Source organism: Diaphorina citri, unplaced genomic scaffold (genome assembly GCF_000475195.1).
Source record: "Diaphorina citri unplaced genomic scaffold, Diaci psyllid genome assembly version 1.1 scaffold1099, whole genome shotgun sequence".
Classification (NCBI taxonomy): Eukaryota; Metazoa; Arthropoda; class Insecta; order Hemiptera; family Psyllidae; genus Diaphorina; species Diaphorina citri.
Genome location: NW_007378528.1, coordinates 84,789 through 96,417, shown reverse-complemented (window position 1 = coordinate 96,417; position 11,629 = coordinate 84,789). Strand labels below are relative to the sequence as shown.

Genomic DNA, 11,629 nt, shown 5'->3' with positions numbered 1-11,629 from the left:
TGTGATCCGAATGGGTCTAGAAGGAACGCACCAGGAATCCTTGGTCTAAAGCCCTAGTGATTAATGGAATCGTCAAATAGTCAAGGGAGATAGGTTTGGAGACAATTTTTTATTAGGCACATCTTATTATAGATGGATGGATGTAGAATGGTTTAAGTGGAAGCATTGTTGTGTGAATGGGTCTAGAAGGAACGCACCAGGAATCCTTGGTCTTCGAAGAGAGAAGGAAGACAGGATAGGAGAAAGCCAGCCATTCCGAGAACGAACATTATCCGTTCAGGATAAAATCCGGCCTGAGCGGGAATCGAACTCGCGGCCTAGCACTTACAAGGCAGACAATCTACCAACCAAGCTAACTAGGCTAGCGTCATCAATATTGTTTGAGAATTTGACCACAATACTAGTAGTAGCCGCCTACTGCTGGCGTAAAGGGACTATTTAGTCCCATTTGCGCAGTATAAAATGTATAAATGCGCACTTCTATGATTTAATTAGCAGGTAATTAGCTACCTAATTAGGAGAGTAATAAGTAGGTTACCGTTTGTTTCAGTTTTCCTCCTATGGAAGAGGGGTTATGATGTTTGGTTGTGGAACGCTCGAGGTAGCATTTACAGTCGAGAGCATGTTAACATTAGCTTCTCTGATGAGAAATTCTTTGACTATACGTAAGTATGCTGTTTCTATTGTTAAATTCCGTATAATTACCTGCCAGCCTAGTTAGCTTGGTTGGTAGCGCGTCTGCCTTGTAAGCGCTAGGCCGCGGGTTCGATTCCCGCCCGGGCGGATCTTATCCTGAACTGATATTGTTCGTTCTTGGAAAGGCTGGCTTTCTCCTAGGTATTTTGTTTTCCTTCTCTCTTCGATTTCGGGACGATAAGACCTTAAGAAGTTACAGTTCCCTCTGTCAAACCTCTTAAAAAAAGAAAGTCAAAATAACCTTGATGATTGCCCAATGCCCACATCCGAAGCCGAGGCATCCAAAGAAGATCGCTATCTTAAAGATAGATGGATAGATAGATAGATCATTAGTATGCAAGTGATTTTTCACTAAATTTAGTGAATTGTTGGCAAATCTAGTGATTTAGTGATTTGAGGTCGAAATCTAGTGATTTTTGAAAGAATTAAATGTAATTTCATTGCAAAATTGCTCTTAAAGCTGAAAAAACAGACTATTTTTTTTAAAAGTCGAAATCTAGTGATTTTTGAAAGAAATGTAATTTCATTGCAAAATTGCTCTTAAAGCTGAAAAAATAGACTATTTTTTTTTAAAAACCTACAATTTGCCCCTTCAAATTAGTCGCGTATGCAATATGCACTGCTTAACATTTAGTGAAAGCGCTATAGTTGCCTTCACACATTTTTTTTTTTTTTTTCAAAACCAGCGGCGATTGCACCTTGAGGTCGTGGTTATGTACCTACCGGCTAAAAATACTATTTAAAAGAAAACACAAAGAACAACAAAGATAAGCAATGAAATAATAATTAATTAATTAGGTACAGTACGAGATCGTTCTCATTTTTGACATAGTCCTTTAAGGGAATCAAGGGCGGACAGGCAAAATCGAACCCCAACACCTAAAGGTGTGTCCAAACATAGTCGATCGACGACGAGGTGAATCCATGTTGTCGAGGCAGTGTAGACTTGTCAGTCGACATCGATCTATGGCCGCGGTCGACTATGTGTGGACACACTCTTACACCGCGTTTTAAGAAGTCGGAGCTGGCTTCAATTCTGGATTGAACTGGATAGTGGGTATCAAGTTTAGCTCAATCCTATATTGATCTCAATTCTGATTTGGTAAACCTCACTCTAGCCAGCTTAGTTAGCTTGGTCGCTAATGCGTCTGCCTTGTAAGCGCTAGGCTGCGGGTTTGATTCCCGCCCGGAACGGATTCTATCCTGAACGGATAATGTTCGTTCTCAGAACGGCTTTTTTCTATCCTGTCTTCCTTCTCTCTTCCATTTCGGGACATAAGACCTTCACTTACAGTTCCCTCTGTCAAACCTCTTCAACAAAAACCCCGCTCTTAATAGAACCCTCAATCCTCAGCGACTCAATAGCTAGCGTTAGCTCCCCGCATGGAGATACTCATTCGTCGATCCGTGTTATGTTTCTCCTGGGGTTCTGGAGGACTGGCATGACTGGACGATGGAGATAGGAGGGGATATCTCCATTTTCGGGCCTTGGATAGGAGATGGCCATCTGTGGAGGCCCGGTCTCGGAACGGGACGACCTCTCCGTTTTCCGTCTGGTTGGTTTTCTTCTCCACCCCTTCCGCGTCCGCCCAACGCCGCCCTGGAAACAGATTTTTTAAACGCTTTAATGGCAGGATTTTCACTTAGTGAGCTCTTCCACCCAACCTGATTGAGCTATTCCACCCAAACGGATACACATTCCATAGAAAAGATCAGCGTCAGCGATCACCATAGAATAAATGCAGTTTCTTTGTGTTATTATGTCACAACTTTGGTGCTCACTGCAGCATTGTAGGATTTTCCCAATATCTCAATAATCCTAAAATCCAATGTTTACCTGACATGCTGGCACCGGTCGCTATGCGCATTTATATGTCATAGCTACTCATTTTCCTCACAAGGCTGAGTGGGCCCCGCAACAGCCAGTCACGGAATCAATCATTTGCATGATACAAATTGCTTGACCCCGCCGGGAATCGAACCCGAGTCTCCCGCGTTCAAGGCGAGCGCAGTGACCACTACGCCATGGGAGCTGACCATAGAATAGAATAGGTCCGGGATCGCCAACCCGTCGATCGCGAGCTGCTACCGGTAGCTCGCAGCCAACAAATTCGCACAAGTTGAGAGCAACTCATAGAAACCAAAATCTTACGTCGTAAATTTTTGGTTCCCATATTAAAAGATCTCCTAGACATCTGAGTAGCTCGCGACACATAAAAGGTTGGCGAAACCTGGAATAGGTATTACGCACGAGTACAAAATCAAAAGTAGGTATTACGCACAAGTCAATATGACGCTTGTGATTGATAATATTGTCATTCTAAATTAGATTTGTCAGATCATATAGGTATTCTCATCTCAATATTCTCAATTCGTCAATATTAGGACATGAAAGATTCCTGCAGTGGGCCTAACGTCACCCTGAAATGTGAATATCTATTTATACTAGCTGGGTAGGTATAGGTGTGTAATAAATTGTAAATGTAGGTACGCAGTGGGCCTAACGTCACCCTGAAATGTGAATATCTATTTATACTAGCTGGGTAGGTATAGGTGTGTAATAAATTGTAAATGTAGGTAGGTACCTCAAAGCGAGAAAGTTTTAGATAACACTTCAGTCGATCATTTAAGACCGGTTTTAGCGTTACCTATGTTAAGCTACGCCGAGGAAGGCTACATAGGTATTCTTTAACCACGATCGAATAAACTACGGGCTAAAAAATTCCCGGAGGGACGGGCCCAGCTTGTTGTTTTTATGACTACAATTTTTGAAAAGCACTGGTTCGATAGCAGTCTTTAAGCCCTTTCTTTTGATGAAATTGGATTTTGAAAATTTTTGTCCAGTTTAGACTTATGGGGCGTATGGTACAGGTGGGCCAATAAATGGTACGTTTTTTAGGTGGGCGAATAAATGGTACACTTACCCTACTTTCCTAGTAGATTTTCTCTTACCTGATCTATACTCTCTCGTATGCTGATCTCGTGGAAACAGAGGCATCCTATTTCCCGGCACCTCCTGGTTCCATCTTCTGTGGATACCATTCTGTCCCCAACCTGGTCTGTCTTGTTACCCACTAATACCACGGGTACATCGTTGAAACTGGCCTGAAGGAGAGAGAAAAAGTTTTTTTTATACATTAGAATAGAATAAGAGTAGAATAGAATAGAATAGACCAGCTTTTAGTAGTCTGGCTGGGGAACTTTAAATAGGGAGTAAACCATCTTAGTCTGGCTGGGGGACTTTAAACAGGGAGTGGACCAGCTTAGTCTGGCTGGGGGACTACAGGGATGATACCAGCTGCAAATTTTCCTTGCTAAAGAATTAGCAAAGGTTGACTGCAAAGGGCATCCAGTCTTTTTTTGTCTTTCTTCTTTTTTACGAATCCTGACTATTAACAAGTCTGGGAAGGGGAAGTTGAAAATTTACAAGGAAGCTGAGTAATAAAAGTAGGTAGGTATACACATTGATATATATCTATATTTTTTTAAATATAACTGTCTGGGAAAAAACGATTCTAGAACTAGAACGAGCTTATCTACATAATTATAATGACCAATTAATTAGGTATTTAAATATACCTCTTTAGCATTAATCTATGGATTCTATGAATAAGTATTATTTATTTATCGATTTATCGATCAAAATCATCAAACCAGATTTGCTCGTAGGAAACAGGTCTGTGGCAGATCTAAAGTGTCTAGGTATAGGTACCCTGCTGAACTTGTAGGCTCTATAGGTTGACAAGTCTACCTTGGCCTTCACAACACTACCCGGTCATCTGGTATTCTAGAAACACTTACCATTATCACTTATCGAGTGACAAACATGATATTTATGTTGCTAATGAATGAGATCAAACCCGGACCTCCTGCATGCTAGGTCAGAGAGGTGACCCATAGGAAGTTTGTTACGGTTTACGGTAGACCTCCTTTTTAGCTAGATCCCCATTTAAACATTCTTAATGGTTTACACGTGCCAGCAGCAGTCACAGATGAGCAATTTTTGGATTTTTGGTTTTTGCGTTTCAGTTTCGGCGAGATGTTTAAATTGGCCTGCCAGGAGCGTTTCATTACAACCGGTTCTTTTCAAGCACCGAGGTGAATTAACCACTTTGCGAATTATTTCAAGTTCCATGGGGATATTTCGACTTGAAAAATTGCTAGTTATCAATTTTCCTATTTCCACTCGTCATATTTTGTAAAGATCGGTGCTTCACTGCTTTTGCCTTTCCGAGGCTTGCACGTGTTTGTACTTATCAGGCCGGAGATCCTGGGTTCAATTCCCTGCAGTCTGGCCCATCGTCTCAATAGAACCAATTGCGATCGTCCACAATCACAAGCTCTCACTATCATTCGTCACTTCAGGGTAATTTACTTCTACACAAAATTGGATGGCTTTTTGGTTTGCTTGCATGAGGTCTTCTTGTGTGCAAGGTTCATATAGTTCCAGTTGGCTGCAGTTTAAGAGGTGGTTATGGTTTTGTATTTCCCCGCAGTCGCATTTTTATTGTCTTCTTCTTGTGCATATCCCCATCTGACGAGATTCTCCCTGCATCTAGATACTCCGGTTCTGAGTCTGTTGAGTGATCTTCATGTTGTATAGGAGAGAGGGACCCAAGCAGCAAGTTTTCTGCCAGGGCAGGGAATTGGATGGGAGGACTATGGCCAGCCACTCACTATCAGGTAGACCTGATCAGGTTCACCTGTGAGGTCGACCTGAAACCTGATAATTATTGTCTTCTTCTTGAGCATATCCCCATCTGACGAGATTCTCCCTGCATCTAGATACTCCGGTTCTGAGTCTGTTGAGTGATCTCCATGTTGTATAGGGGAGATCAAAATCAGAAAAGCCATCCACATTGCCAATTTCTGGAAATTCAAGATCTGATTTTCAAGTTTGTTGTATACAAAATTGAATCCAGAAATGTGACTTTTTCGTGTCCTTTTACTAGTATTTCTCGTGCTAAATTCAAAAGGTAATTTTGGTATGAAAGGGTTCAGAACTTCAAACAATGTTGTGTTTCTGGCAAGAAAACACACATATTATACCGCCATAGATCACCGATTTCACCAAAATTGAGAGGAGAGGCACATGTCGTTTCCCACAGAACCAAATAGTTTTATCTGCGATATTGGGCATGATGAATTTATGATTGGTACTGATAGGTAGTTACGTACTTTTCTACATCTGTATAGCACTGGTTGCCGGTGTTGATTATCAGATTATCACAAGTAAGAACTATCACAATCTGGTCAATTAATTTCTCTCACCTCATTTCTGTATGTCAAGTTCAGAACTATGCGTGTGGCAGTCGATTCAGAAAGATCCAGAAATGATCCAGATATTTTGATTTCAGATTGCATATTTGGAGTACGAGATTGAATAGCTTTGGTACACTCTAACACCTGTTCTGATAGGTAGGTAATATTCTGCAATTAGATCTGTTTTACATTTAATTCAAGTTCAAGGCAACCAAATCCTCATTACTTGAGTTCTGCCTCGTGGATATTTGAATCAAACCAACATTCAATCCTCTCGCGGACCACCTGAAACCTTCTCGCGGACCACTAGTGGTCCACGGACCATAGGTTAAGAATGGCTGCCAGAGGATTTCTCGGGACAGCGGGACCAGAGGCTCCAAAGCGGGACTGTCCCGCCGAAAGCGGGACGTATGGTCAGCCTAATTATGAATCATGTTATGAATCATGTAGGTACTACTTAATTGTAATCACATTTGTGTACAATCAAGTGTTTTATGGAGTATCTGCGATGGAAGAAAATCTAGACTTGACCAATTAATACACAGATGTTGTTTACCTGTAGATATTCAGGCTGCTAATAATACCCTTGTATACCTATTAGATTCAGGTTGCTAATATAGCTGTATTCTCACCTCTAAATAACTGGCTAGATGACGTAGACGCTAACATTTCCTATCCAAGCGGATCATCATTTTGTTTTTTTTATATTCAGGCTGCTAATAATACCCTTGTATACCTATTAGATTCAGGTTGCTAATATAGCTGTATTCTCACCTCTAAATAACTGGCTAGGTGACGTAGAAGCTAACATTTCCTATCCAAGCGGATCATCATTTTGTTAGAATCAAACCAACATTCAATTGACTTATAAACCTCTTAGATTTCATTTATTTTCATATAGGTATTACATTTTATTAATGACACGAGGCTGATGCTAATGGTGTTATTGACAAGTGAATTGTATGAACCTCATTTCAGCGAAGCCGCAGTTCCAGTGTTGACTTTCGGTTTTCGAGTTCATTTTTTCCCCCTCCCACTTCTAGTTCTTCTTCTTCTTCCTCTTCTTCTCCATTTTCTTCTTCTTGTCTTTTCACAGTGACAGGACTTTTCTTTTGTATGACATACCTAGAAATATTCTATTAATAGGTACTCGATATATTTATTGTATAGTTGTGGATTGGGTCAAACTCAAAATGTTAATTTTTCTCTTTTCCCCTTCCTTTCCCATTGTGTCCTTCTTTCTTCGATTTCGGCATGGACCTCCGTTGTTAGAGTTTCCTCTATCAAACCTCTCTCTCAAAATAATAAATAAATCTCTTTTTGCCTCTCTCTTCCAAATCTCATTCTCTGGCTTTATCTAATTGTCTCACACAAATAAATTATTCTGCCATTCCGATGAAAATCACAACTTATCAAATTATAGGATATTCTTGTACTCGTAAGCACATTATTTCTTCTTTTCATTACCTACAACCTACAAGTCTGGGAATTACATTGTTTTTACCGGAAAAAGGATATATTTTTTCTTTAGGTAGAATATAAGACTAGACTATACCTTGTTTATCCTGTTAAGAGGGGGAAAATATTAGGAAAAAGGATATATTTTTTCTTTAGGTAGAATATAAGACTAGACTATACCTTGTTTATCCTGTTAAGAGGGGGAAAATATTAAGGTAGGTACCTACATAAATACCTACCGGATGACCATAAAACATATTAGGAAGGTATCTAGTTTTGATAGTAAAAAAGTCAAAATTGACAATTTTTCCTGTAAGCATTATCGGAAAATTATCATTTTTCCTTAAAAAATAAAACCAGACTGCATTGGAGTGACATTGAACCAAGTCCATCATTATCAATAAATACTGACATATTTAATTAGGTTAATACCTACCTAATTAATTAAAACAAGAGCACTGATGGCTGCCCTTCTAAAGAAGGAATAAATTTGTTTGAACTTAATCTTGAAAAATGGCCTTCCCTATACTTGATTTTTTTACGACGTTGTTGGAATTCGAACCATAACTCTTGGCTGTACGAAACCTTTAAAAAAAAAAAAATGCCAGCTCTGAATGAAACTTCTGTAGCTTAGTAAGTTCTATATTTTGGCTTGTTTAGGTAGGGCACGTATTTAGGGCGTATTATTTCTACAGTTTAGGATAAGTTTTATTAGTTCACTTCAAAGTCTTCAAACATAATAATCTCAGCCTCTAATGGAACATAGCATGTAGATGTAGGTAGCTATCAAAAGAGCTTTGAGACTTTACAAGGCGACAAGTATGGGTGTTTACCTGTTAACATTTTTAAACGAAAGAATTCCCTTTCATCTTTCGAACGTACAAAACAGTAAGCCTCTGTGTAAACAAGCGTTTATAAATTTTGTGACTAGTCTACTGAAAGAGTGGTTCCTTTCATAACTCACCCACCTTTTATACATTTCTAGCAGATATTGACAGAGGACCTCTAGACTCTAGACTCTAGACCTATACCTCATATTTTAAGTACATATAGATGAAAGAAGATGCGCAGGACCGTGAGAAGTGGAGGAAACTCGGTTGATACCTGTCTTTTAGACAGATTTACAATTATATATGGATGCATAAGGAGTAAGAATAACTAAAAATTTCACGATTCTAAGCAATGTACAGACAAATCTACAATTTTATTTATATAGATTGAAGCTTCGTTGAGAAGAAGGGTTAGAAGTCAGGAAATCATGTTTTTCGGCGTCTGCTAAAGTTAGGAAAAAGGGCCGGAATTGACCTCGGTCCTTCTTCTCAACGAGGGGACAACTGTGGTAATTGCACCTATCTAAGTCATGCGTCAAGAGCCTAACCGCAATTGAAGTGCCGACGTGCGCGTATCTCAAATAAACAAATAGTTATTATGTGTATCTAGGAAATAGTTATAATTATGTATAACTAGAAATTGACTACCTATGTACATAGATACCTAACTAAAACATGGAGGTAGCCGACTAGGAATTATGTGTAACTAAGACAAGGCGGTAGATATTAAATCTAAGTGCTCTCAGAATCAAACCAACATTCAATTGACTTATAAACCTCTTAGATTTCATTTATTTTCATATAGGTATTACATTTTATTAATGACACGAGGCGGGTGCTAATGGTGTTATTGACAAGTGAATTGTATGAAAGTTTTATAAAAAAAATAAAAACAGATAGGTAAATAAATAAAAACTTTCTGACAAAACAAACAACCAGACCGGTTACTCTGCGTACACCAATAAATACATAAATAAATAAACATCTGGATAAATACTGTCCATACTTACAAAAGACAACGATTAAACATGTTGATATGATAGGGCCCAATGTCCTGTTTCACCAATTTGAATTAAACACTGCACCGTTTCTGCACCACACTTGCACTTTTTACGAATGAAATTTCTTTCCTCTTTACTGTGTTCTTGAGTACCGTGTTAGGTATTCCATCACAATGACTGACTGGCATCCTAGGATAAACAGGTAGTTATTTTCTCTAACAATAAGACCAAATTTCTCCAAATGATTCTGCTGATAAGTGCCTATAACGGATGACTAGGTGAGGATGGGCATCCTGCAATGCCAGTGGGGAGTCCCACACCTAGAAATCCGATTATTGGTGATCTATTCCTATAGTGTTTCCATACAGAGTTGGAAGGTTAGCCGTTTAACTATCACTTTTTATCCTGAACGGAATTTTATCCTGAATTTTGTTTTATCCTGAACGGAAAATGTTCTTTTTCGGAACCTTAGCATCAGTTACTGTTCCCTCTATCAAACCTATTTAAAAAAAAAAAAATGCCAGCTCTGAATGAAACTTCTGTAGCTTAGTAAGTTCTATATTTTGGCTTGTTTAGGTAGGGCACGTATTAAGGGCGTATTATTTCTACAGTTTAGGATAAGGTGCATGTTAAGGCAGGGCAATTGCAATGCCTTCTAGGTAAGTGATTGCCACAGGTAATAGCTGTTCTATTATGCCACTTATAACATAGAAGTAGGTACTTATGTAGGTACATATGAAAGATAGAAGTAGGTACCTATGAAAATAGGTAATTAGGTACAGTAGGTACTTCTTCTGAAACTTCATAATTATTGTACCTACCTATGCACCGACATCCGATAGTTAGGTACCTACCTATTAAGTAGGTATACCTATTCTAAATAACTCCTGTGAACCTATTCCAATATTTCCAATACATACTTATAGCTTATAGGTAATGATTAAATCAATCTCCTATACTAGCAGTATCATTATCCTCTGCTCAACTTTTACCCAGGACAGTTCTCATCATTCATCTAAGGCTAGCCCCTCACTATCAGGTAATAGACCTGTCAGGTACACGTGATCAGTTCCGCCTATCAAGGTCTACCTGATGAGCACACACACACTATCAGGTAGGTCTGACAGGTACGGCTGAAACGGTCCGCCTGTCAGGTCTACCTGATATACCTGATGAGCACACCACACACACTATCAGGTAGGTCTGACAGTTACGGCTGAAACGGTCCGCCTGTCAGGTCTACCTGATATACCTGATGAGCACACCACACACACTATCAGGTAGGTCTGACAGTTACGGCTGAAACGGTCCGCCTGTCAGGTCTACCTGATATACCTGATGAGCACACCACACACACTATCAGGTAGGTCTGACAGTTACGGCTGAAACGGTCCGCCTGTCAGGTCTACCTGATACCTGATGAGCACACACACACTATCAGACCGTTTCAGCTGTACCTGTCAGGTCTAACCTGACAGTGAGTGGCTGGCCTAATACTACCTTCTGTCTACTTGATAATGAGTTTGACAATGATCCGGTTGCAAAAATCTTCCACTATTAATGATATCTATGGGTTACTTGAACCTCGGACTCTTAATGAAGCTAACACGAAATCCCAAGTCATTGATCATTGTCACATCAATCCATTCCAAGTAAAGAGGAATTTCACCTGATTGCCAAAAGTTAATGGGTTTTGTAAAATTTCCAAACGGTCATCTGACTTGAAGCCTGAAGCAAAGTGGAATATACCCGCATGATTTTTAGGAACCAGTGTAAATATTAGAGATGTAATGTAATTGTGTACCTAGATATTAGAGGTGTAATATAGCTATGTAAGTACCTATATACTTATTATAAATGTGTGTAAAGAGTAAAGAAGTGAGTAAGTTATGATAATGAACTAGGTACCAACTCTTTTCAGCGGACTAATCAGAGTAGGTACTCAATGAGTCAGATCTCAAATTCCTATACCTATAGGGAGTTGAAGAGTGAGTTACATTTAGGATTCGACTCATTAGACTGAATAGTCTACTGAAAGAGTGGTTCCTTTCATAACTCACCCACCTTTTATACATTTCTAGCAGATATTGACAGAGGACCTCTAGACTCTAGAGCTAGACCTATACCTCATATTTTAAGTACATATTATGATGATGCCGTTTATTTCATTCCTTAATTCCCAGCCGTTTCTGAGATATAAGCGTGGTTCGCAAATCACGAACCACCCTGTATAGATTGGTAAGATTAAAATTTTCTACAATAGGTACATAGAATTGTAGATAGGTAATTACCTGTGTCTGTTATATTTATAGGTATATGTTACAGGTAGCTATGTGATGTTCAGTGTTAAGGTCATTACAAGTCTCCCCTCCACCAAAGTCC

General features: G+C 39.3%; 1 protein-coding gene and 1 non-coding gene across 2 annotated transcripts in view; both read right to left on the bottom strand.

The window, feature by feature from the left end:
* Positions 1 to 11,322, bottom strand: part of LOC103514193 — an 11,916-nt gene extending 594 nt beyond the window's left edge. Inside the window, exons 1-4 of the mRNA XM_026827229.1 lie at positions 11,308 to 11,322; positions 3,649 to 3,801; positions 2,849 to 2,927; positions 2,063 to 2,296 (exon numbers count right to left, since the gene is read on the bottom strand). Coding sequence (XP_026683030.1) covers positions 2,063 to 2,296; positions 2,849 to 2,927; positions 3,649 to 3,801; positions 11,308 to 11,322 — 481 coding nt within the window. The remainder of the gene's footprint in view (positions 1 to 2,062; positions 2,297 to 2,848; positions 2,928 to 3,648; positions 3,802 to 11,307) is intronic.
* Trnas-uga lies at positions 2,658 to 2,729 on the bottom strand. Its single transcript has one exon. It is a non-coding gene; the product is annotated as a tRNA-Ser (tRNA).
* Positions 11,323 to 11,629: the final 307 nt, after the last annotated feature.